This window comes from Phalacrocorax aristotelis, chromosome 11 (assembly GCF_949628215.1).
Source record: "Phalacrocorax aristotelis chromosome 11, bGulAri2.1, whole genome shotgun sequence".
NCBI classification, from domain to species: Eukaryota; Metazoa; Chordata; class Aves; order Suliformes; family Phalacrocoracidae; genus Phalacrocorax; species Phalacrocorax aristotelis.
In genome coordinates this window covers 2,004,584-2,029,628 of record NC_134286.1, presented here as the reverse complement: position 1 = coordinate 2,029,628, position 25,045 = coordinate 2,004,584, and the positions used below count along the sequence as shown (strand labels likewise).

Sequence of the window (25,045 nt, the reverse complement as noted above, 5' to 3'; positions counted from 1 at the left end):
TCACTGTCCTTTCTCCAGTCTTCATTGTCTGCGCAAGTCTAACCAGCCAGGAATGATCACATTCATACCAGCGTTATTCCTTTCAAGCCCAAATTAAAATCAAGCAGTAACCAAGAGGAGGCATTTCAGAGCAAAGCTTTGCCTGGTTCTCACCACATTTCATGTAAGGAGGTGGTTTTCTTCTGTGCGCAAGCCATTTTCAGAGCCATCTCTCCCATGTCAGTTCACAACACCAGAAAGTGAAAGAGTTCTGCCATGGCCATGGAGAATTCAGCTCCCGGGAGTCTCATTTCCAAAGAGACAGATAAACAAAAAGCCACAAGACATTGGGAAAAATGGCTAATGACAGGAAAGTCAAAGAGGTAGATCCATCACATTAGCAGTGAGCCTGGCGAGGGTTCGTGAAGCAGAGGGTAATGACAGCAGCCTACCACAGTCTGGAGAGGACCGACTGTGAAAGCGGGGCAAAAGAAACATGTGAGGAAGTGGTCTGAAGGGCTGCAAAGCCACAATTGTCACAGAGATGCTCTCGGTTTCAGGCACACTGCTACTGTCCTTGCCCAGGTTTATTCAGGTCCTGAAGGGCTATCTGCCAGAGCTGGAGATCTTTGTGGTGGGAGCAAAGGGTTAGAGAAAAGCCCTCTTGCACTGATTTCTCTGGCAGAGAGTTGCACTGACTGGTGCTGGAAGACACCGGAGGGTGATGGCAGGGTCCAAGTTTTCCCATCTTTTACCTCAGAGGGTGCTTGCGCTAGCCCAGGTGGGGTGAAGGGGCTCCATGTTCCCCTGGCACCTTCCCGCTGGCTTTTCTGCCCAAGCAGAGAGAGAAAATGCATCCAGTCAGACGGTTCCCCTCAACCCTTGGGACCAAGCACAGGGTTTATTCCCTCTGGATCCATTGTCTGATGCCAGCTGCCTTGCTCTGGTTCTCTGTCCATGGGAAACTCTTCCAGCCCAGCAGATCTCACAAGCCTGGTGAGTTCAGGTGTGGGCCCAGATTACAACACCTCCCACTCGGACCATTGTCACTGAACTGTCACCTCCCCACCACAGTCCTTCCTGCCAGCCTGACCCTTTGCACTAATTACAGTGCTTTCCAACTTCCCGTAGGACGCAAAGGGAGCCCAAGGTCCTCACTGCTGGTTGACCCCTCTAGTCCTTTCCCAGCTCTTCCCTGTTGGGCTTGCAGTCAAGATGCAAGGAGCAAGAGGAGGAAGAGAGGACTCTGCATATTCAGCACTTGACCGACCCTGCCTTTTCCCAGGCAGAAATTCAAATGGGCCCTCTCTAGGAGGGGTTCACAACATCTCCACGGGGCATTCTGAGCTATTGTGGCTCCTCTCCTCTACCCCAGGCTATGTGTGTTTGTCGTTACCAAATGCAAATCACATTTCCCACCCTCCTGGCTGAACCTCTCACTGCGCAAGATCCTTCCCCTGGTTTTTTCTCACCAGCTCGTTTTGCAATGCTCTGCAGAGTTCACAGCCCCTCCCGGTTTCACCTCCCTCTGATCTGGCGATGCACAGGGAGGTGGCTATAGGGAAGGTATTTAAGCAGTCCTCCTAATTAAGTACCTGCATCACCTCTCGGCTCAGCCTGGCTCTGGCCACAGAAACTGCAGCTATTTTGCAGCCTGGCAGCTGAAGACTCCCTTTTCTGAGGAATGCCGGTGACTAACCCCTAATTGCATTTTAAAAGAAAAACTTGAGAGAGAAAAACTCGAGATAGCTCTTGGGTCTTCAGAAGCCTTGCAGCTGTGGCTTTACTGTCACTCTGGGAAGGCTAGATGTCAGCAGCCAGATCAAGTCAATGGCACATTAACAACTGATAATGATAGTTAATTCACTTGGTTAACTATGTGAGCATATGCTTCACCCCTGAGCATTTCACCTTCCAGCTCCCAGGCTTGCCTCAAGCCACCTTTGCCTCTCAGCTCTTATTCACCGTTAATACAGAAACCTGGAGCACATTAAGTGAAGGGGACGGTTCACAATAAAAGCCCACGAATTGATTCCGTGACCCAGCAGAGGCTATTGAAAATGATTGAATGAATATGGAAATGAGTAATCGTACAGCTGGACTCGGGGCTGAACACGGCCAACTCCATTCAGTGCAAACCACAAATAAAACAAGGCGCACGCAAAGACACCAGAGTCTCAAGGTCATGGTGTGAGCTGGAGAAAATTGCCCTAGGATTTCCATCAGGTTTACCTGTCCTCCTTATGCAGCGGGTTCTCCTCAGCACCTGTGTAAATACACAGACTCACCCTTTTTCTCCAAAGGCTGCATGACCAGGAATCTCTTATCCCGTGCAAGTGCTTGGCCAGCTTCTGTGCTAGGGGAAATGGGGGGCCCGCAGAGCCCCCACGCCGGGCTCCCCACCCCTTGCTGTTCACACACACCCCGCTTTGCTAGTCCAGCCCACATTCACAAGGATCAGAAGATAATCCCAGACTGCCTCGGTTTCCAGCCACCAGTGCTGAATCCCAGCAAGCCGGATCCCTGGCTGGCTGGTCAGAGACCTGAGGAAGCGAGCGACAGAAACCTTCCAACAGGTTTTTCTCCATGTGTGCGTGGTAGCTGAGGCTGACAGATATCTGTCGTTAAAGGCAAACCTGTGCCAATGAGCAGCAGAAAGAGTTAAAACTGAACTGGTCCCCGTCTGCATGTAAGGGTACAGGCACGGCAGGGCTTTATGCTCTCCTTACAGGCTTGCTTTCTCCGTGGCCAGCTGAGAAGGAGGTGGAGGAAGGAGGTTGTCCTAGGAAACACATCACAGAGAGGTAGAGTGTAATACATTTATTTAAAAAACACACACAGAACCCCACTTACATTAAGTTTAGAGGCTAAAGGCTCTCTCTCCAGGCCAGAGTGCCAGCACACCTGGTATTCAGGGGGTGGAAAGAGTGGGCCTTAGACCTTGGTGGTCTGGAAGAAGAGGCAGGAAGGACAAGCCATGAGTATGCCATGCATTGAGTGGGCTTCCACCTCCAACACAAGCCCAGAGGGCAGAACTACAGTTCTGCCATGGATGCCTTGTTAATACAAGGCTGCTAGGTGCAGTTTTGTCAAGCTTCGCCAGCCTCCGGGACCGCTCCTGTCCCTAGGTATGCGTGCCATCATCAGTCAGAGATGAAGGCTCATTACCATGACAGCAGTGGCGATCTCCAAGCAGGTTGTGGGGAGGATTGATAAGCTCTGTCTCCTGGAGCAATAACTAGTTCTGCCTTTGTCCAAGCCTGGTCTTCATTTCAGGTGCTGCAAAGGGCACTGGACCAGTATTTGCCCCAGAGGAAGGATGCTCAGTGGTGTTGGATGAGCCCACAGCAGAAACCTGCCCCGAAAGGAGCCACCCATGACCCCCTCACCCGAAGCAGCTTTCTTCCCCTGCAGCCTTCTCCCAACTGGCAACGCTCTATCCCCCTTCCCATCCATCACTCCTGGCTTTCAGGCCACTGTCAGAAACCTCCTGCAGAGAGACAATGGCAGCTGAAGGTCCCCATTCACCCCTGGAGAAAAGGGCCTGTGCATGCGGAGTGATAAATGGTTTGCCCCCAGCTGGAGACAGAGGGCTGGACGCTCTCGATCAGCTGCAGGGGGGCAGCCCTTTGTCTTGCTCCGGAGAGATGGAGCAGAGGTCGGCCCCTGGTCTTAGGCTTCCAGGCATCTCTCTCAGTGTGAGGTCTTCCGTGGTAATGCGAGAGTCCAGGCTTCCCGCATAGCCCGTAGCTCAGAGCATCCCTTGTCGTTGTCGTTCCGTCTCCAGCTGAGCCCCGGAGGATACGGGCGCAGGAGTCCTCCCACCTGCCGTGACACCTCTGGCGTTATTTACAGACGTATCTCTCCACCTTCCGCCGACACTTCTTGCACGCCACGTAGCAGCACCAGTGATACTTGCAGTGACATCTCTCCACCACCTCCTCCGTGTAGGCGTTGTAGCCGCGGCCGCAGCACATCAGGTTGCAACTGTCGCTGCCCGCAGAGGTCTTGTTGCACTGCCTGTCGAGGGGAGGATGCACAAGCGGGAGCTGAGGGAGCGTTCCTGCCCACCCATGGCGGTGGTGCTGACCACGGCTACCTGCCCTGGCCTCCTGCCAGAGTTTACGTCCTCATAGCAGGAGGCAGCGAGACGCAGGGGTCTGCTCGCAACCTGGGGTTGATGTCGGCTCGTGTTACTACGGTGGTGTTTGAGCAGCTGTGGCTGAGGTTGGGCACACTCACTCTGTATCACGCCGGGGGCAGGAACTTCCCATGGGAAGGAAGGGTGGATGGCTAAGACCAAGAACTTCTGCTACCGCTCAATCTAACAGGGATTGCAAGTCACATCCCTGAGACAGCCCTGGCTCAGCCTTCAGGTGAGGCTTCCCCAGCCCTCTAAAAGCTCCCCCCTCCCCTGCTCCAGAAAGGAGACATTGGGGAAGCGTCGGATACAAAGGACTGCTGAACCGTTCTCATTACTGGCAGGCAGCACCCAAAGGCTTGCAGGGAGAGGTGGTATTTTCCTTTCTGACTCCTCAGCAGATGAATCCTGTCATGGAGCGGGGCGGGGGGGGGGCTGTCAGTGAGGGCTCTCCCTTGCCTTTACACCTGCATAGCTCTGTACCTACCTTCCTGCCCTCCTTGAGGCTTAAAGACACAACGATTTTGCAGCAGTCCCTGTGGTGTCCCCATCCACAGTGTCCCCATCCACGCCAGCTTCCCGGAGCATGCTCTCAAACCCGATGATACAGACACTCATGAAATGGGAGGCTGAGTTAGAGGGTATTTGCAGCTTCTTACCTATCCTGTGTCCCCAGAGACCCCAGGTGGAGATTCAGTATGCAGTAGTCAGGGGAGTTGATGAGATAAACCAGATCCGTCTCTTTCACTGGCCTGACATCCATTTCTTTGGGTATCAGCTGCTTCCTGGGCCCTATGAGCCGATGGGTCACCTTGATGGCTGTCAGGTACTTGGACTTGAGGTCAGAAGCGATTTCACCCAGGTCTGGCAATCCCTTCCAACAGGTCTTCACCGAACAGGAGCCTGAAACACCATGGCATTTACACTTGGTATCCAGGGAATCACTCAGCACCTGCAGAGGACAGGAAAACAGATTAATTTGCTTCTGCTTTCTCCCGGTACCCACCCTACCGACTGATTTGCAAGAGCATCCATGTGAATTTTCAAGAGATGAAAGAGCTCAGCTGCTTGCTGCCACCTTTAAATGAATATAATGGGGCAATCAAGGGCTCAGCCCTGCTTCATTCCCCTTGTGATAAGAACCTAACCCTCGGGGAACTCCCTGCTGGAGCTTGCAGTGGGGCTTCCCTAGGCGAAATGGGTGCAGGATGGCCACGGCCTCACTGGGGGAACACGGGTGCATGAAGGCACAACACCCCACCGTTCTGCGCAGGGCTGGGGAGCCCAGCGGGAGCAGGGCAGGATGGGCCTCAGCTGCCAGCAGAGGGGCGGAAAGAAGTACTGGAAGCACTGGTGTGAAGTGGCAGATATCTTCCCCTAGTTGTGGAAAGGGTGTGGGGATGTTTGGGGAGGGTAGCAGTGGGGGATGTCTCCGCAAGCACATGTAACTCCATTTTAACCATTTAGTTGCCTCCTGACTTTAAGAACAGCATCCCGACAGCCTGGCTGGAGTCTGCTGCCTGACATTAGGCACCTCTGCCCCCCAGGCTGCTGTGATCGGGTGGTGGGCACCATACCCACCTGCCGGCCCACCCCGTTGTTATGCAGATTCATGGCCTTGAGCGCTTGTGTCCCCAGCTTGCTGGATTTTAAGGGACTGTCAGCAAAGGCGGCGCCAAGCTGGAGGCCGTAGCTAAGGTTGTCCCCGCAGCCACCCCATCTGAAGTCCGGCCCGGGAACCTCTGAGGGGACGGAGCCGCAGGAGCAGAGAGGGAGCTCCCCCGAGGTGCAGGCTTGGGCGATGGAGTGCGTGACGGCAGCGGCAGCCAGGGCGTAGACGAAGGCGGATTCCCGGGTTCCTGGGAAGAAGGGGGGAACATGTCCTTCCTCCCTGCCCAGCCAAACATTCCTCTTCAATGAGGATGGTTTTTTTTTCATGCAACAGGATAAAACCAAGACCCAGGGTTTTTCTTGTGCTGTATTTTTAACCTGTGCCACCCATTATATTACCCTGTCAGTATACAGCCTGTGTCCCCACCTCTTCCCCATTTTTTTTTGGAGCCTCTAGCAGCTGTTTTTGTTTGAAATGGAAGTTACTGCCTGTCATCTCCTGCAGACCTAAGCTGCATAGGATTAACACCGGTGTAACAGCAGCAAGTTTCTCCAAAATTGACGCCCATCAGCTGAACAGCAGCGCTGTATATTAAAGTGCTGCAAGCCTGGAAAGCGACGTGGGGCAGAAAGAGGAGCACGACCGCAGCGGATGAAGCAACTTTTACCTTTCAGCAGGTCAGGGCCAAAGCTGGGGGCACGTTGGATGGAGGAGCAGTTCCATCTCATGTCTGCAAAGGTCTTCTGGCAGACACTCTTGCTCTGGCGGGCGGCCCGGACGATGCTGTGCATGACCTCCAGGTTTCTCCGGCACATCTGGAACTGGTCGGGCACCAGCCCGGCGAGCAGCCGGCAGTGGTGGGTTTCATTCCAGGCCACCCCGTTGCCGCTGTCCGTCAGCCCTCTGTGGGGAGAGGATGGGTGTCAGCGGGGTTGGGGGACCACAGGCATCCCTCCGGGGACCCAGCTGGAGAGGGGGAGCCCCGAAGGGGGTCACTGGGGAGGGGGTGCATCCCCCCCAGGGCTGCTACTCACAGCCACTGGATGGCCGCGGAGAAGCCCAGCTGGCAGAGCAGCACGGCGGCGGCGGTGGGGCGGCCCATGGCCAGGGATGGGACCGGGGCTGGGGCCGGGACCGGGGCTGGGGCCGCTCGGCACCGCCGCCCCCTTTTATAGCGGCGGGGGGCGCGGTTCTCCCCCCGGGGAGGGGAACAAAGGCGGTTTCGGTGCCATTCACAGCGGGATAGGGCCGGGGGGGGGGGGGGGGCTACAGTTGTTATTAGCTGCCACCATCCCCGAAACAGCACCTGGGAAGGGATTAAGACGTGCCCCACTGCAGGACGGAGCAGCTCTGTGTGACCAGGAGCTGGGGGGCATCGGGCCTGGTGTGTCACCCCACTGTGCCCCGGCAAGGCGTAGAGGTGCTGCGCACAACGGGGGGCGCGTGGCGTTCTTCCTCTGGCATCTTCGGGAGAGCCAGCGGATCACGGAGCAAGTACATGGCTCTGCTCAGCAGGTAAAACTCATCTCTCTAACTCGCTGCAGGAATCAGAAAGGGATAGATTAGTAAAAGGCAGAAGGGGTTGATATTAATTTCTGGGTTTTTTTTTTTTCTTATTTTCTTTGCAAGAAGCTTTAAAAAATACATTTTAACCAGAAAGAGTGGAATTCTCAGCCATCTGCCTCCGGAGCCCCAGGAGGACAGCAAGGAGCCTGCGCTAACCATGTATATGTGCCATCAAGGGTGTGGGCGCTGGTCTCACCAGCCTGGAGAGGACGCAGCCAAAGGCTGTGCTGGGACCGAAGCTGGCTGAGCGTGGGGAACTCCTGTCCCTAGACACCGACATCGCAGCGTCAGCCCCAGCCCTTTGCTTACAGACAGACCAACTTACTGACCAGGCATCGGCAGCTGCTAATGGGTTTCATAACTGCAGAGAAAGAGAGTGGGTAGAAGGGGATATGTGGAAGGGCTCTCGGCGTGCAGCCCACAAGCACATTTCAAAGTAATGGGGTTAAAGCAACCTCTCCCTGCTGCAGGAAGATGCTGGGCTGCAGTGCAAAGACTCCCTCCTCCATGCTCCGCTCCACAGCCCTGCCCATGCAAACTTGAGAAACAGCCCTAAAACGGAACGTGTCCATTAGAAAAGATGTGGTCAGAGCAGGATCTAACTCAGCGTGGGGCTGTCTTTAGCTTGTCAGTGCCGCAAACCCCAGTCCATAGTTGGCACGGGGCTTTCTGTTGCCTTCCGCACCCTGAAGTGCACAGGGGCAGGAGGGACAGCTAAAGGACTTTGCTTTGACCCTGTCGCTGGGCTTGCTGGATCAGGACTAATGCCTTGATGTGTACTGCTGATTCCAAGCTCCTGAAAACAGCATAACCAGGGCCCACAGCAGTTTGCCTCTCCAGGCCAAGAAAATGAGCTTAAAGTCCACCGGCTGCCTCACAGACAGCCCAGAGGGGAGAGTTTGCCTGGTGCTGTGGGCAAACTGATGTGTGCACATCCGTGAGGCAGCACTGGGCACAGGTATCGGCTGCAGAAGTGCCCATTTCATTGCAGGAACCAGATTAGAGCTGGCAGAAATGATGCAGCCAGGGAGACGGTGCCTGCTTGGGCAGGAGCAGGTTTGGTGTGACATTTCCATGGCTTGTACACGCTTATCACAAGGTGTTATTTTTTCTGAATCTTTCACTTCCGTAAGTCAGAAAAGTGCATCCTTGCTGCTGTGAAGACCTTCAGGAACCAGGTAGACTCATATTTTCTCACATTGGGAGGTGACGTTGAGACAAGTCCAGCTGACACCAGCTTCTTTTGGAAACAGTCACAGGTTGAAGACCTCTACTTTGGGCTTTTACTTTCTCCCTCGCGCTGCAACTTCCCTTCTCTAGTGCAAGGTGCTTTCCCTTTACAGGACAAAACTGGGTGGCTGGCTAGCACCCCCCCATGACCTCCCTTTGACTTGCTATCACGTGCACTAAAATTAGGACACGCAACTTGAATCGTTGACCTTCCCAAACTACCCCCTCGGGATGAAAAGGCCAAGGTGCATTGTGCTGGTGCAGTGGCCCATGAGGAAGGGTCCTGCTAGGAAAGCACTGAGGTCACTCCCAAATCCCAAGCAGAGTTACAAGGGGCTTAATTAAAGGACAGAGAGAAAAGAAAGAGACGCTGTGTTTAGTGTTCCTGGGATCGGCAGGCTCTGATCCCATTAACCTTCCTCTCCCTGATGCCTGTGAACTGACACCAAAGGGCTCCAAAGTTACAGCAAGCTCTTGTTGGCTAAGGAATGATTTTTCAGCAGGAGTAGGAAAGATACAGGACAAAAGCAAATTTGCTGAGCTGCTCATCAGGGCGCACAGCTTGGGTGCCTCTGCAGAGGGCACGTGGAGGCCAGCAAGTGCTAACCACAGATTTCTGCTTCGGCGTGGTCTGAGCGGGAAGTCTGCCCTCCCTGGACATCCAGCTGGCCGTGTTGCCACCGGCTGAGCATCAGCACTGTGGGGCTGGGAGTCCCTGCTTTAGGGCAAGAGGAGCCTTTTCTCACTGCAACCGGTACTTAGAAAATTATCCCGAGTATTTCAGGGTGGGAAATGCTTTCCCAGCTGCAGAAAGCAGAGTCCCTGTTGAAGAGGACAAGGGATAACCCAAGTCTATATTCCCTAAACACCAAACCCCATGTTCTGGTTTCTGTCTCTAAAACTAGGACTAAGCTGATTAAAATAACAACAGTCTGCCTGTTTTTATGGGATAAGGTAGCAATGAGCATTCCCTCTCCCGTAGCACATGCTGCTCCCAGCCCCTTCTGACCAAGCATCAGGTACAACGGAGCCCTCCGGCACCTGTGGGAGAGCAGGGCAGGTCCTGCCCCCCTGCTGCCCCGATTATTGCCCCGCGGGGGAAGAGTTGGGGCAGTTAGTGGTCCCCAGCTGTAGGATGTGTAACTCACGGCCTGCAGGGAGGTCGAGCAGAGGCATCTGGGCAGACTTTATCCAGCCACAGGGACAATGTGATCTGCTGGCAAGGCACCGACCTCCACGGGATGTTCTGCAGGAGCAGGCTCGCCTGGGAAACCTGCCAGGAGGAGATGACGCCTGTCAGGACATGCCACGCTGTTTCAGCCTGGGCAGTCCCTATAGCATCTTTCACTCCCTCGGCTTCCTTGTGGTCCCAGACACAATTCAAGCACCCTGACTCCTTCCACAATGCAATTCACTTTTTTCTTGGTTTTCTGCAAGGCTCCGGATTTTCAACCCGACTCAGCTGCTCCCTCATCAGCCCAATGTCTCCTCCAGCATCCCCGCTACTTAAGGAAGCTGCTGTTTATTTTGCTCCAGTGGTACCTGGGTCCTGGTACTGCTGTCCCATGTAAGATCAAACCCCCTCTGGGCCCTTCGTGCCAGTCCCAGGTGGCAGAGATGAACCTGATCCGCTTCTGCCGAGGGCTCTGCAATCTCATAGTCTCTGTGAAGTCCCTGCCATGACGGACTTTACTTACATACATCACAGGGCCCTGTGAGTTGAGGTAGAAATGCCCCATGAAGCAGCGCCCGCTGTTGGGGCCAGATGCTGGTGCTGCGTGGGGCAGGGTGACAGCACCCCGGGGTGCCTGGGGCCCTGCCGTTCGACCAGCAGCTGGGTGCTGCAAGACTCCTTAGGGCCTGGGGTAAAGCTGGGGTCCTTTGCCACGAAGTTACTCGTTGTGCTTGGGGAGACTGAAGTCAGACTGGTCTCACCACAGTGACATAGATCAGCTTTCACCTTTCTTGACCCAGCTCGCTGCTGCTGGTACTCACTGCGCACTGGAAGTCCGTGATATTTCTTCGACATCCCACCTTCCCAATCACAGCTTTTGCAGATCCCTCTCTTACCTTGACCTGCAATCAGATACGGTGTCTACACTTCTCCCTCATGTTAGCCCAAGAGCTTCTTTCACTCCAACCCAGAGGATTCTGATGTTATGATATCATATTCTCTGTAAGTTCCCTTTTCAGCCTCGGGGAACGGGGAACTGCCTCGGGCCCTGAGGGGGACATTGCGGGGAAATCTGAACTGCTTCTGAAGGGATTAGGAATTTTCTGACCAGGAAAAGCTGCTTTTGTCGGTGTTGGGAGGCGCCTGGGTGCTTTTCTGGCCCATCATGTGCTCAGCGGGCAGAGGGAGGGCAGCAGTTCACCAAGCACGTGCAAGGCAGGAATTGCCAAGCAAAGGCAATCCCTTGTGCTGGGCACATCTAACCAGACACCTCCTTCTCCAGACTCCAGCCAGAGGGATGCAGGGACTCCAGTGGCTTCCAGTCCCTCCCAGTTACAGTCAATCTGCCCTGGACTCCTTTGCGGAGGTGCCCTACATCCAGCCTGCTAGGAAGAGCTGCTTTGCTGATTGTTGCTTCAAAGCATCCCAATGCCACATCTCTGCTGAGGGATGAGGAGGTCTCAGTGGGAACGCAGGCTCTCCCAGAGATGCTAATCCTTCTGGTGTGATTTCTAATGTTATCTCATCAGCTGCCTGGAAATGCCCCACGCCGCCCAAGAAAAAAAGCGACCATCAGCACAACTAGACCCTACGGCAGAGGATTTCAGACAAGAGGGTCAGGAAGGTCAGCAGCTCCCTAATCTCTCCTGAGCAAGACACAAAGGTGGGCAAAGTGCAAGCCTACCTCTGTGCAAGTGGAGGGGGACGAAGGTCTAGGGTTGCTATGTAGGCGAAGCCGATTTCCAGCTGGGTGGCCCCAGAGTATTCTGGTGCCTGGGGCTGTTCTCCCCGGGGCAGGACTTTGCACTCCCCGCTGTTGAACGCCCTCCTCCGTGCTGGCCATAGGTGCTGTGGCGTTCACACCACCAGCTCCTGCTACGGCTGGTGTGGGCTGAGCTTCTGGAGATGGACATCGGGGATGCCCGACCACCTGGGTGGGACACCGAGCGTTGTCCTGCCGTTGCCTGAGCTGTTCAATCCAAAGTGGGGTCTGAGCTGGGTTAGAGCTTCCAAACCAACATGGACCCATCCCCGGCACAAGGGGCTCTGTGCAGTGCCAGACCCAGAAAGGAAAGGGGATATTGCCACCTTCTGGCCAGTGGTTTTGCTTTTAAGGGCCACCATCTCCCCCAGAATCCCTGGAAAACCTGCTTTCACCATGCTCCTGCCTGCTGTGTTGGTGCTGGCAACGCTCACGTTACAGCAAGGCACTTTTTCCCCCCATTAATCATGTTGCTTTCAGGCAAACTCCTCAAGGTGTGGATGGCAATTTTAGTCTGGGAGCTGGAGGATCTCAGATGGGTTGCCATGGCCAGTACATACTGGGGTCGGATGGCAGCTGGGAAGGCGAGAGCACCTGGGATCCCATGGGTTTTAGGAAAAGCCATGAGCAACAGTCAGGAAAAGCTGCTGGAGAGCAGGAATGCAGAGAGGACACACGCGAGGACGGGCTGGCAGGTGGAGGCATCTTGTAGCTTCTCAAGTGCTGGGAGCCACGATCCGCGCTGGGGCAGAGGGGCTTAGTACCTCCCTGTCCCCTTCTTTTGGGGTGCGAGGTCACCGTGGGAGCTGAGCAAGGGCACGAGAAGCCAGTGCCAGCACAGGGAAGAGCGTCCAGCGATTTCTGAGCCCAATCTCCTGCTCGAGCCCGCTGCCTCCTACGAGAGGTGATTTTTACAAATCCCTCTTCACAGGAAAGTTTTGCAATGACCAAGTAGTAGGAAAAAAGAAAAAAACAGCTTCCTTTTAAAGCAAAAGCAATCCTTCATTTGAAGTCAATTCCTCTTCTTAGCTCAATCCTTGAAACAACCGTAGGGTAAGTGCTAAAAATACCCCTTCCCCTTCCGTGTCTTGCTCTCTCTTGGGGAAGGAGGAGAGCAGGAGGGGATTCCCAGCCCAGGAGAAAGGCTTCCCTTCCCCAGCCTGCCCATGCCGGAGAGCCACCACGGGGAGAAAGTGCAGCTGTGCTGCTGGGGATTCGCCTGTTAGCACTGAGAGGAGGGAAAGGCCGGCGGGGAGCTGGTGAGGAGCTGGCGAGGAGCAGGGAAGGACATTGGGAAACATCACCCCCAGACTGCCTGCCTGCCTGGTGTTGGCTGCCCTAGGGACACAACCAGGAGGGGAAAGCTCAAGGAGGAGCCTGCAGGAGGGCAAGGACAAGACCTGCTGCTGGGTCAGGGCTTAGCCTGCACACAGGGCTTGCCCCTGGGATTAAGCTAATTACCGGAGGAACATCAAATAGTTGTCCTGGAGGGTCAAAGGTTTGCGTGTCCCACTGTTGGGACTTGGACAGGGGCCAAAGCAAATGCCCGTGAATGGTTTGTGGCCTTCGTAAGCACATGGGGACCCCTTGCCATGCACCATCCCAGCTTGCAATGGCTTGTGGCTTCCAGGCTCAGGAGAGGCAGCTCTGTGCGAGGACCTTCCAGGGGTTCCCCTGCCATCAGTGTGCCCCGTGAGCCCTCGAGCCCTTGGCAACCTTGGCGCTCCCCCACCCCATGCTCACCTACCGACCGACCGCGTGAGGAGTCACATCCTTTTGCCTGGGAGGCCGTGACAGCGCCGGGTTGTGGTGACGCAGGCGGAGGTGGCACGCTGTCATGTGGCCCCGACGTCTTGGGGAGGAGGCAGGTCATGCTCCCTGGCCAGCTCCTGCCACGTCCCAGAGGTTGTGGATGGGATCCCTGCTGCAGGTGGGCGCCTGGGAGCATCCAGTCCCCTCTGGAGGCTGGGAATGCTGGGGAGGGCCACCCTGGTGCTAGGTGACTGTCCTGCTGCAGAGGGCTGCTTTCCTTTAGTGAAACCATCCTCCTTCCTCTTTCCGATGTAGTGATGGAGTCAGTGACCTCACCACAGGACGGATACTGAGAAACAGGCTGGGGGTGACGAGGACCTCCAAGGACTTGTTCCTGCCAGCTGATCTCCTCCAGAGCCACTTAAGCACAGCGCTGCCCTCCAGCTCCACCTGGCCCCGTGGCTTCTCCCGCTTGCCGCAAGGGTGCTCCCACGCATCTGCCTGGAGAAGCCCAAAGCTGGGACCAGGGACCGCAGGGCTGCGCCTGCTTGTGGGTTCAAGCTGTAAGGAGACAGAGGACCTGGTGACACTTCATGAGCTGCTGTGGCCAGGGCTGCCTGCGGCCGCAGCAGTGTCCCATTGCGGGCAGCACACACCAAGGAAACCCAGAGCAGGCTCTGCAGCACGCCCTGTCCCCAGGGCCCCGGGACCGCTGGGCTGGGGGGATCCAGCTGCTGAACATGTGTTGGCATCTGCACTCCCGCCCCAGCAGCCCAGGACAGCCTGGGCAAGCAACGCTGCGGAAGGCAGTACAGGACATTGCAAGGCAGGGGAGACGCTGGAAGCTACGTTGCCATCTGCTCCCTGCCAGAGCCTCCTCTGGCTGAAGGTCTGCGTGCTGGAGAGCTGGTGGCAGGTCCCAGCCTGGCCAGAGCCCCACCAGAGAGGAAGAAAGTGTCATGAATAACACGTCCGACCTCACTAACTAGGCTAGAAATAGCTGCCAGGGGAGTTTTGTTGAGTCACGCAGAAGAGGCTGTGGCAGTGAGTGATAATGGAAAGCAGTGGCGGCACAGCCCTACGAATGGGAGGGACACGTGGGCTGATGTCCTGGAGGTGACAAAGGGGATGAGCCACTGCCACCATCCTCCTGCCCCATCCCAGAGCCGCAGAGCAAATGCCGCATTAGCTAGGGGCACGTAAAAGGCACCCAGCCGCGGGGAGCCAGGCTATGGTAAGGGGACAGTGGTTTGTGAGATCAACCACATCTGGGAATGCAGATTGCAGCAATATCAGGAGAAAATACGAGAAACAATACCTTCAGCAGCCGTTCTGCTGCTGTCTGTGCTCTGAAGTAGACTTACCTGAGCTCTTCTGTTGCATGGGACCCAGGGCAGGAGCTGCTGGGAGGAAAACAGCAGTCACTGCCACGACGGTTTCACGCCTTGCAACAGCCTAAAGCATGTTATCTTGGAGGAGAGTTGGGGAGATTTAGGCTAACCTGTGCTCCGTCCAAATGCAGAGGATGAGGAGCACTCTCCCTGCTCTGCCAGGCAGGGGCAGCTTGAGGAGCAATATCTGCCAGCCAGCGACCAGGAAATTCTTCAGCTCCTGCAGCAGATGAGGCTCTGGCTCTCATCTCCATGGAGAGAAAAGGAAAAAGGGAAAAAAAAAAAAGTCCTCGAATTCAAGTTAGTTGCAGACAAGGTAATTTCCACATGAGTTAGCAGAACAGCTAATTGGAAATTTTTGATAAAATCTGTTTTTCTTTGAAAATGCAGAGCCAGTGAAATGTGAAGGCTTTCCACTGGAAAGAATGAGTTTTGCTGGATTTCTCAACTAGTTCTCTAGAAAACTTGTAAATGGTCACAATATTTCAGCCACCACTGTCCTTTCAGACCTAAATTTATACTCCTAATGTCTTACAGCTTGACATGAAAAATGCAACATTTTTGGCATCATCACTTTATGTGTTTGAACTTCAATATTCTACAGATCTTCTACCCTCATTTTCGATCAAGGAAAAGCTTGAGGTGCCGAGACAGCCCTGGGATAAGGAAACCATTTTCCCTAAACTGTGGGAAACTCGGGCTGAACATAGGACATACGCCTCCCATTAACACCAGTCAGCACCACAGCTGGGTTTCTCCTGTCCTCATGGGTAACCCGTGCTGGTTTCTGCTGTCACAAAGGCGGTTCGCGGGGACAGGGTCCGGCCAGTCTGGTCATACATTCTTGTCCCCTGTGCCAGCAGGAGCCCCGGGCACTTGCCCCGTGCCCTGCTCCTCGCCAACTGAAAGCACGCCGCTTCTCCTGCTGCTGGGAGAAGAAGGGGCCATTGCCCTCGGCACTGACGTGGATTTAGTTCTTCTTGCAGTACCCGTGAGACCGCAACCTGGAATCCTGTTTTTCTTTGATTCAGGAAAGCACACAGACATCGATAAAGATAATAACCCGACACACCGTTTCCCTGGCTCAGTTTCTGTACCTTCTCGACCCTGCTTTGGTCTCAGGGGTTCTCCAGGCTTTCTCATCTCTTTTAAAGCTTACATCCCCCAGGCTCTGGCAGCCTCCCTGTCCCTTAGCAAGGCCAGCGTCTTCCTTCCACCCCTCTTACTCTAAGCTTTATGTGTCTCTAGGAGCCTTCCCTGCAGGGAGAAACTGGTACCAGGATCCTTTCTCCTATTTTTAGTACACGCTTGAGCAGGTGCAATAATTGCCGGAGAAAACTTGGGGCATCAGCAGCCCGCCGCCCCCAAGCACCGCCATCCCCACACGGGTCAACCACCAGCAGCTGCTGCTGCTGGTCCCTGGGGACACGACACAGCCTGTGTCAACAGCGCTGGATAAACACGGCGCAGGAGCGCTGGGTAATCCCGGGCAGCGCCTGGCACCGACCGAGCGCCCAGCGGTACGCGGCGTCCCCGCCAGTCACCCAGCTCCGCATGGCTCCAGCCCTCCGCAAGCCTTAAGGGGAGGAGGATGCTGGTGGGAGCTGGTGAAGAAGCAGCACAAAGGGCAGGACATCTTACGGCTGCATGCACGGAAAGTACAGCCTTGGGAGGGGGTTTAAATGAGGAACAGAGGCCACACAAAATGTACCAGAAACACCCACCGGAGGCAACAGCAGCATTTTGGGCTGTGGCCAGACGGCCCCGAAGAGCATCCTTGTAATGTCACCAAGTGCCCAGGACGGGGAAGGAAGCTGGCATGGCCTTAGGGACAGGCTGAAGCCAGGCTGAGCTCACCCACCTGCTATCGCAGTGCTTCACGGGCAGGCAGGAAAGCACGTCCCTGCCCCGGGGAGCTTGGGTGCCACCCGAGGACGGGCGACCCTGCTGAGGAGAAGTGCAGATGTGACCAAGGCTGGCACGGGGGCTCCTGGCACGCTGTGCCTCACGCCCAGAGCCCGGCTGGCTCTGTGTCCCCGGTGACACTAGCCGGGGCTCACGCTGGAGCAGGGGACAGAGCAGGGGAGCGCTGGGCCAGCAGAGGCTTGCAGAGGGAGGGTGGCTGGCACGCACAGGGGCTTTGGCGAACAAGAGGGACATGGGAGCAGGAGCGAAAAGGGGAAGGGTGCATGTGGAAGCAGGAGATCCACAAAGAGCTGCCCTCGAGCAGGAGGCTGGGTTTTCACCAGCGTGGGCTGCCTGCCCATCCCAAAGGTCCCTGCAGATTGGTGGCACGCAGCACCAGGCTCCCCCACCGCACCCCAGGCACCAACACGGCCGGTCACTCACCATGGCAAGGCACAGGGTGCCAGATCAAAGGGAAACTGAGGTGGGGATGGAAACGTGGGGCCATCAAAGGCTCTGGGGGTCCCTTGGGAGCTGGATGCCCATCAAAGGCCAGGAAGCTGTGGCCCCGGCAGCAATAGGGGCAGCATGGGGAAGGCATATGTTTTATAGCAAAAATGCCCCTTACTTCACAGTAAAACCACGATAAGCTTGAAAGAAAAAAAAAAAAAAAGAAAGTTAAGAAATTGGGATTTTAAGTGACTTCCAAGCCCTTTTTGTTGCCACAGCCTCTAACCCAACAGGTGTGTTGACAAGTGGGTGGCCTGGCCCAGCCGGGGACTTTCAAGGTGGAACCAAAGGGATGTGAAACATAAAGGGTTTCATTGCAGCCTTATTTTAACCCCTCCCCAGAGCTGGCAGCCAGCCCTTCAGGTGCTCATCGGGCGCCTGGCTGCTATCGTGGGGGATGCAGCACTGCTCCACCCTGGGCAGCTGGACGTGTCGCACCCGGGGCAGACGGCTGGCCACTGTGTGCTTCCCGGGAGCACGGCACCCGTCACACCACGACAGCAGCCACTCCGCATTGCTGCCGCAGCTTGCTGCCCCGCTTTGCACCTTCTCCCTAGCTGGGGGCCCAGCCCCTCACGTTACACGCCGGCTGCGTGCGGAGCAGATGCCCAGAGGGTGCCAGATGCACCGAGGACCACAGCTCTGCCAGGCAGACCTGAGCAGCACCGCGCCTTTCTGCTGCCTGCCTGCTGCTGCGGGAGCCAGCACTTACCCCCCGTGATGGGGACCGAGCTGCCCCTGCCACCGGTGCCTCTGGAGCCCAGGCGCTGAGGGTGGGAACGTCCTGCACCCACCCCAAAGAGCCAGTGACCCAGCATCAGCCAGGGACAGCACAAGACTGGTTTTTCTTTCATTCTCGCTATCTCAGTGGGTGAGGACAGGGCAGATTTCCTTCCTGCACCCGCAGCAGTGCCTGGGATCATGTTAAGCCCTGCCAACTCCACAGCATCCTTCAGATGACAGCGTGGCAGGAAAAGGCAGGGGAGAAACATGTAGGATCCTGCAGAAACCCCTTCCCCGCCGGCGCTGTAACCCACCACTGCTGGAGCCATCCCTCCAGCACAGCATCCACCAGGCACCACTCCCTGCCGCTGCCTGCTCCTCCCAGCGCTGGGGAATGCTTTCAGGAGCAAGAGTTGGTATTTAAATGAGCTATTAAACCTACTTAACAGTCAGAGAGTGACTGCTGAGAAAGCTGTGAAACACTCAGGTGGCACCAATGGAGACGATTCCCTTTCCACAATCAGCATGTGATGAGTTTGGGGGCGCAGATTGATACAAGCAGGCCTTGGTTTCTTGTCCTGGGTGATGAGAACATACGATGGCAGGTCAGAAAACCCACCCACAATTGCTTATAGCGTGTTTAATTTCTTGCAGGGAACAGAGCAGATGGGGACAGCTTCCTTCTCGAGAAGGACGGGTGGCCCAGAAACCACCTCTGCCCAGCCCAGAGCTCAGCACCAACCACACTCCCTTTATTGGGTTTGCAAAACACGCAGGATACCAGTGACGGGAGGACACCTAAAATACAATAATAATATTATTAATGTTATTAATAATAGTTAGAGTTCTGACTGATCGCTACAGTTCCTGCTCCGCAGGGCTGGGCTACACTTTGGTGATGATGTCTGCTGGCCTCACTTTGGGCGGCTCGTCTCTTTTGGGATGGTGGGGGAAGACCCCCACCCTGTTGCTGCCCAGTCCCGTACACCTCAGCGACTTCTGCCCTTTCTTCAGAAGGCAGCAAGCCCCACAGCTGAGAAAGAAAAGGCTCATCAGGACCACGAGCAGAGCCAGAGAGCTGGAGCCCTTGGGTCGTGGACAAAGCCACCGAGGACTGCTGGTTATCTTGGCGGAGAAATTCCTGCTCTCGTCCTGGTAGGCGCAGAGGGCTTCGTCCAGGTCCTGCACGCCCACGCCGGCTGCCTGCAGCGTGTCCAGCCAGGCCAGCGAGCAACAGCTGAAGGGGTTGCCAGCAACAGACACGTCTCTCAAGCTGCGGGACCAGCTTGCGAGCGCCGGCTTTTCCAATGTCAGCAGGTTGTTATTGCGAACGTCCAGGCTTTCCAGCGGGGAGCAGAAAAGACCTGTGGGCAAAAGGCTCAAGTGGTTGCCTGAGAGGTCCAAGACTTTGAGTGTGTCCAGGCAGGGGAGCTCTGCCTTGCTGTCGTCCATCTGGTTGCCCCTCAGAGAGAGTTTCTGCAGGGAGAACTCCAACCCCCCCAGGGCTTCCTTAGGCACAAACAAGTCCTTGTTCCCCGACAGGTCTAGGGAGAGCAGCGAGGTCTGGTTGAAGGCGTAGGGGTGCAGCCTGGTAATGTTGTTCTTGCAAAGACTCAGATGCTTCAAGTGAGGCACGTTGTAGAAGGGGGTGCAGGTACCTCCTGAGGCTGGTACACGAGAGCCCCCTCCCAAATTCCCTCCCTGATCACTTCCCTGGCTCTCGCAAGGCTGGAGGCTGTTGGAGCCCAGGTCAATTGTTTCCAGCTGAGGCAGAGAATCAAAAAACCAGCGTGGCAGCACATGAATGGCATTGCTGTGGAGGTCCAGTGAGCGCACGGAGAGGGTGGCACGCTCCAGCGGCGCAGGCGAGTAGTCGCTGGGCCCCATGCTGGTGGTGAGCGGCTCCTTGGCTACTTCCTGGAGACAGTTCATAGCCAGGCTGAGGTTGTGTAGAGAGTCCAGGCTGTGAAAGAAGGTAAATGGGAACAGCTGCAGCCGGTTATTGCTGAGATCCAAGTCAGCTACATGTGTCAGACCGGCCGTGGTATGCAAGGTCCTGTTAAACCTCGCCATCTCCTTGTAGCGCAGCACAAACTCCCCCGGATGGCGTGAGCCTGGGAGCAGGGAAGCAATAAGGTTGTTGGAGAGGTTTAAGTGTGTGAGATAATGGGCTTTGGGGAGCTCTGGAAAATAGAGGAGTCTGTTATGGCTCAAGTCGAGCACTTGAAGCAGGTAGGGCTCCGCTCCCTCCTCCGAGGCAAAGAGCTCCAGGGCGTTGTGGCTGAGATTTAAAACTCGCAGCTGCATGAGGTTGAAGCCAGAGATACAGTGGAGGGAATTTAAAGCCAAGTTCACCACCTCCAGCTCTTCCAGAGCCTCAAAAACTCCCTCCTCGATTTCCATGATGTAGTTGTTGCTGAGGTCGAGCTTGCGCAGCCGTGGTGTGCTCCAGAAGATCCCTGCTGGAAGCCTGGTCATCTTATTCCCGGAGAGATCGAGCCTCCTCAGCCTGGTGAGGTTGCTGATGTACCAGCCTGCCATGTGGCTCTCCAGGTTATTTGCCGACAGGTCCAGGACCTCTATATTCCTGAGCAGATGAAATGCTCGCCCGTTAGCGAGGTAATTGTGGTCCAGGTGGTTCGATCCCAGGAGGAGAGAGTGTAGCTGGGGCAGCTGAGCCAGGGCCGTGTCTGACACAGCTTCTAGCTGGTTGAAGCACATGTCCAGGTACTCAAGCTGCCCGAACCCTGGCATGTGGCTGCCCGAGAGGTTTTGGATGAAATTGTTGGAGAGCTCGAGGTACTTAATTCCTTGGCCAAGTTCTTTTGGAAACTTGCGCAGGCCAACCCCTTTGCAAGACACCTTCGTGGGGCTCTGCAGAAAGAGAGGAGAAACCGTCAGCAGGACAGGGGCTACAAACCACAGCTCCAACCAAGCCATCTGCTGTCCGAGATGGGCAGAAGCAACACGGACATGAGCACCGCCACCCCTTCCCAAGCCCGGGATGGGAAAGAGCCACACCACCCAAGGCCCCTGCTCAGAGACAAGGAGGGTGTCCCCAGGGTTAAGGTGGGCTTCCCAAGACCCTGGCTGATAGTGCTGATGTTCCTGATGGTGCAGGAAGAAGGCTTAGTCTCTGGCTGTCGTCCCCTGCGTCCCAGCAAGGAAGGTGGGCAAAAAAGTAGCATAAGCACTGGAGATGCATCGGTGGGGCAAACCCAGTCTCTGGAGGGCACTGGGACAGCCCAGGGACTGGTGCAGGGCATCCTTGTCCTGTCTGAGCAGAGAAGGATCACCTTCCTGGTGGGCTCCACCTTCTCTCTCCCTCCAAACTGGTTTCCTCTGCCAGTTTGGAGGCGGGAGCCTAGACGTGGAGCAGCTGGTTTCTGTCCCACCCTGACACATTTGGCGGGGGCGGGGGCCAGAAACCAGCTGCTCCACGTCCAGGCTCCTGACTGCCTTGCCAACCTCTGAATCCCCGTGCGACCCTGCACTCCATCCTGCCTCTTAGCAAGCATCTCGAGCCGACGCCTCTGTGGCAGGGACTGCTGGAAGGTGCCACCGGCACGGCAGGGATATGGGAGCAGCTGGGTGCCGGGACCAGCTAGCTGGAGACTGGCTCGGAGACGGGAGAGCAGAGAGGAGATCAAATCTGAGAAGGTTGAAGAGGTGGAGGCTGGAGGGAGGTGAGAGCCCTGGTGAGGAGGTGCACCCTGCGCCGTGCACAGGGATGCTTGGAGCCCTGCTCAGACCCGGCGGTGCTTCTGGGGCCATCCCAGCCCAGGGGCTCCTCGGAAGGCAGCCTTACCTGCTGGCACAGCATGGACCTGGGCCTCGCCTCCCCATTAGACTGGGCTCTGAGAACAGATGGGAGCAGCCAGAGCAGCAAGCATCCTCTTTCAGCCAGCCGGTGTTCAAACAAGAGCATGTTGGGCTCTGGGTGCTGCCAGCCCCGTCCCGCTCCTCCAGTGCTCTCTGGCAAGCTGGGCAGGAGCCAGGCTCTGTATAAATAGGCTTCAGAATGGGATGGGGGAAGGAGATAACACATGTGGGTGTTCGTAGCTACGGAAGTGGGAAAAGAAAGACATAAGATTGCAGAGGGGGAAAAACAGTGCACAAAGCCACAAGGAAGGGAAAGAGAAACAGCGGGACGGGGAGGAGGCAGGGCTGCACCGCGCTCAGGTGATGGGCCGGCTGGCCGGCCGAAATCGAATGCCAGGAGGCAGAGGTCGGTACTTGGGAAAGCCGAGAAGTTTGGGGGGAGTTCCCCTGCTTGGACCTGCTCTTCCCCAGCCTCCTCTGCCCTGTGCCAGGGCCACGCTATGCCCTGTGCCAGCTCTCGCTGGGCAGCTGGTGCCGAGGGTGCCAGGAGCAGGCGGTGAGGGCTCCCCGGCCATCCCGAGATGGGGACCGAGCTCCTGGCTGCGGCCGCCGGGGATCACCGCGGGACTCCCAGCACCTCCGAGGCCGCAGGTGAGCTCACCGCACGAAGGCAGAGCAAATTCCCCTCCCCATGCCGCTGCAGCCCATCCGAGGGGACTCTCCCGTGGCACCTGCCCCTCCCTAGGGAAACAACGGCTCCCTGGGGCTTTGCCACCTGTTCCCAGAAGATGCGCAGAGCTGGCATCACTCTCCTCCTCCGCCTCTTCCTCCCCAGGAGTCCGCTGCACTGCAAGTGCTGGGCTCCTCGCTGCCATGTCCCCGTGTCCCCAGGACAGCTGCTGGGTCACCTCCTCACCCAGAGCAGGAACCAGACGGGGACTTTCCCTGCATCTGGGCGCCCGCAGCCGCACCCCACCCACAGGGATTATTTTTGCAGTGACATTGCTGTGTCCCTGTGCCACCTAGTGCTGACATGCTCCCTGGGGACGTGCTCCCTGCATGCTTCAGGGGGCTGCTCTGCAAAATGCTTGCATTTTGGCTTGGGTTTTGGCTCACTGTGGCTGATTTCCTTCCCATCCAAAGGAGCACCTCCAGGCTGCCACACAGTTGCCCAAGGATGTGTTTTGCTGTAATTTTAGCTGTAGAGCTGTTGCTCTAGTCCTAGATGGGTCTGGCAGGAAAGAAAATAATTATATATTTTTTTAAAAAAATATAAATATATATATACACATACACATCTGGAAGATGAAGCAGCCTGGCTTCTGCTGCTGTTGCCCGACAGCTGGCGTGGTGGGGAGCACTTTGTCACCTCCGGGATGTGGTTCAGCCTTGAGCCAGACCAGCATCACCAGCCAGCGAGGGCATGCACGGCAGCGGTGACAGCCAGCGGGCTCAGCCTGAAGGCCAGGGTTGGTGTTTTAGGCTGACGTCCTCTCTGCTAACCGCGGTGGACCTGGGCTTCGGCAGCAGCCGGGGCCAGAGGCAGCTGCGAGCGAACAGCCCGCCGTTGTTTTCAGAGGCGCGGTAAGGCTAGCACATCTGTGCAGATGTGAAATCCTGCAGGCTCTGGCCAGGGAACCACCGACCTCTGGATGAACCTTCTCCTCCAGCGTCCCTTGTCTCCCATCAGCGGCCGAGCACGGAGCCCCGAAAGCGGAAGGCAGCGTGGGGGAGGAACCACGGCGTGCAAGTGCTCCAGCCCCTGACACAGCCCCCGGCGCACCCAGCCCCAGCGCCGCCTCGCCCGGGGAACCCCGGCCCTCTCCTCCCTGCATCCCAAATTGCTGGGCACGGGTCTGCACAGCAGACATGGCTGATGAAATCAGCTGAAAAGTCCCTGACTTTGATCAGGGACTGCGGAGAATCCCTGGGCATTTGCATCCCTAGGCTGTGAACTCCCTTTGCAGGAGTGCCTGGCGGAGCGAGCCTAGTGCGGACCGAGAGCCGTCCAAGGCGCTCTGCAAACACTGAGAGGCTTTTCGCTGACCGCCCGGAAGGCAGAGCGAACCGCACAGCATGAACGGGAAGAGATTTGCTCCTGCAAATCGCAGGGCATGCTGTGCTTCTTGCCACTCGTGGCCTCCAGGCTGGCTCCCGGGTCTCCAGGGTGGTCTGTTAAAGAGAGGTGCATGCCGCTGTTCCCCCACGTGAGACGTCTCCAAAGCACGGGAGGAATGAGCGGCAGGGCAGAGCCTTGGTAGAAAAGGGGATGAAGCCACTTGCCCAACATCACAGCCCTACCGCAGGGTGACAGACACTTGCACCCATCCTGGGCGTTAAGGAGGCAGAGAGGCTCTGGTTATCAAATCTGTACATCTTTCCCAATAAGCAGTGACAGAAATGCTGTTTTCTGTGCATTCCCCTGACTGCAGAGAGCAGTGGGGAGCTGGAAGGCACGTTGAGCAGCTCTGAGTCCGGCGAGGGGACCAGTGCCTCTCACATCAGCGGCGGCGGCCACAGCAGCTGCCTACGAAATCCTCCCCGAAGGACAGAGGAGGAGCTTTACCTTTCGGCTGTGGCCCATCGCACAAACACAGTCAAAAGACTTTCCACTCCTGGTTTGGCTGGGGAAGGAAGTCCCATCCAGAGCACTGAGATCAGGAAAAAGCTTTATTTGCAAAGAAAATATTGACAATTTACATAAACTTACATCCTAATTTATATACATTATGTATATTTTATATACAGATAGTGTCTTGAATAAAGATGTCGAAGCACAAAACAGCATCAGCATATCACCACGCAGCTCTAACAGGTAATGGGGGGAGCCATGTCTCTCTTCCCACAACTCCTCTCCCATTATGCTTTTGTTGGGGAGTCTGAGAGGCTTCTTTCCAGCCTGGGAGGGACGAACACGGGGTGGGTGGGTGGGGGTCAGGCTTGTATGGGTGCAGCTGTCCCTTCCCCTTTCCCCCAAAGCCTGCGCCAGGACTGCCCGGGGCCAGGACGGGATCCAGGGCAGGTGCCAGCAGCGAGCGGGAAGGACTCCCTGTGCTCCACCTCTTACTGGGAAGCAACATGAATGAGCTAACACACTTCGCTCATCTTCCTCTCAATGCAGCTTGGGTGGCCTTTTCTAAGCACCTGACGTTGCTCGGCCAGTGGAAGGGTGCTGCCAAGTCCCCAGTTGGGGACCACAACCGCTTACCTGGGTGAGAAAGGTGCTGGAGGGAAGCAAAAGCCAGGCTGCTCTGGGTAGGAAGCCTTTACTGAAGGGAATTGTTCCTTCAAAAGGGGTCCTAAAAACAACAGCCGAGCTGGCTTTCCTAGAATTTGCCTCCATAGAGAGGAGCATGGGATGGACAACGGTTCCAGACGATGTGTTACACACCGATTATCTGCTTGCTACATTTCTGCAGCTGGAGTCCAGCCGAAAGTTGGGCAGCAGAGCCAAGGCACGTAGGTAAGAGCAGAGCCA

The 25,045-nt window shown here is 56.3% G+C and overlaps 2 protein-coding genes across 2 annotated transcripts; both read right to left on the bottom strand.

Moving 5' to 3' along the window:
• Positions 1–2,721: 2,721 nt before the first annotated feature.
• LOC142063157 (protein Wnt-11b-like) lies at positions 2,722–9,980 on the bottom strand. The gene is made up of 6 exons (XM_075106567.1): positions 9,677–9,980; positions 7,039–7,270; positions 6,400–6,635; positions 5,702–5,979; positions 4,780–5,072; positions 2,722–3,999 (listed from the first exon to the last, which is right to left on the bottom strand). The coding sequence occupies exons 3-6, from the start codon at positions 6,545–6,547 to the stop codon at positions 3,825–3,827; spliced, it is 894 nt and encodes a 297-aa protein (XP_074962668.1). The 5' UTR covers positions 6,548–6,635; positions 7,039–7,270; positions 9,677–9,980; the 3' UTR covers positions 2,722–3,824.
• Positions 9,981–18,328: 8,348 nt separating this feature from the next.
• LOC142063156 (transforming growth factor beta activator LRRC32-like) lies at positions 18,329–21,710 on the bottom strand. The gene is made up of 2 exons (XM_075106566.1): positions 21,554–21,710; positions 18,329–20,619 (listed from the first exon to the last, which is right to left on the bottom strand). Exons 1-2 carry the CDS (start codon positions 21,671–21,673, stop codon positions 18,631–18,633), a joined length of 2,109 nt encoding a protein of 702 aa, XP_074962667.1. The 5' UTR covers positions 21,674–21,710; the 3' UTR covers positions 18,329–18,630.
• Positions 21,711–25,045: the final 3,335 nt, after the last annotated feature.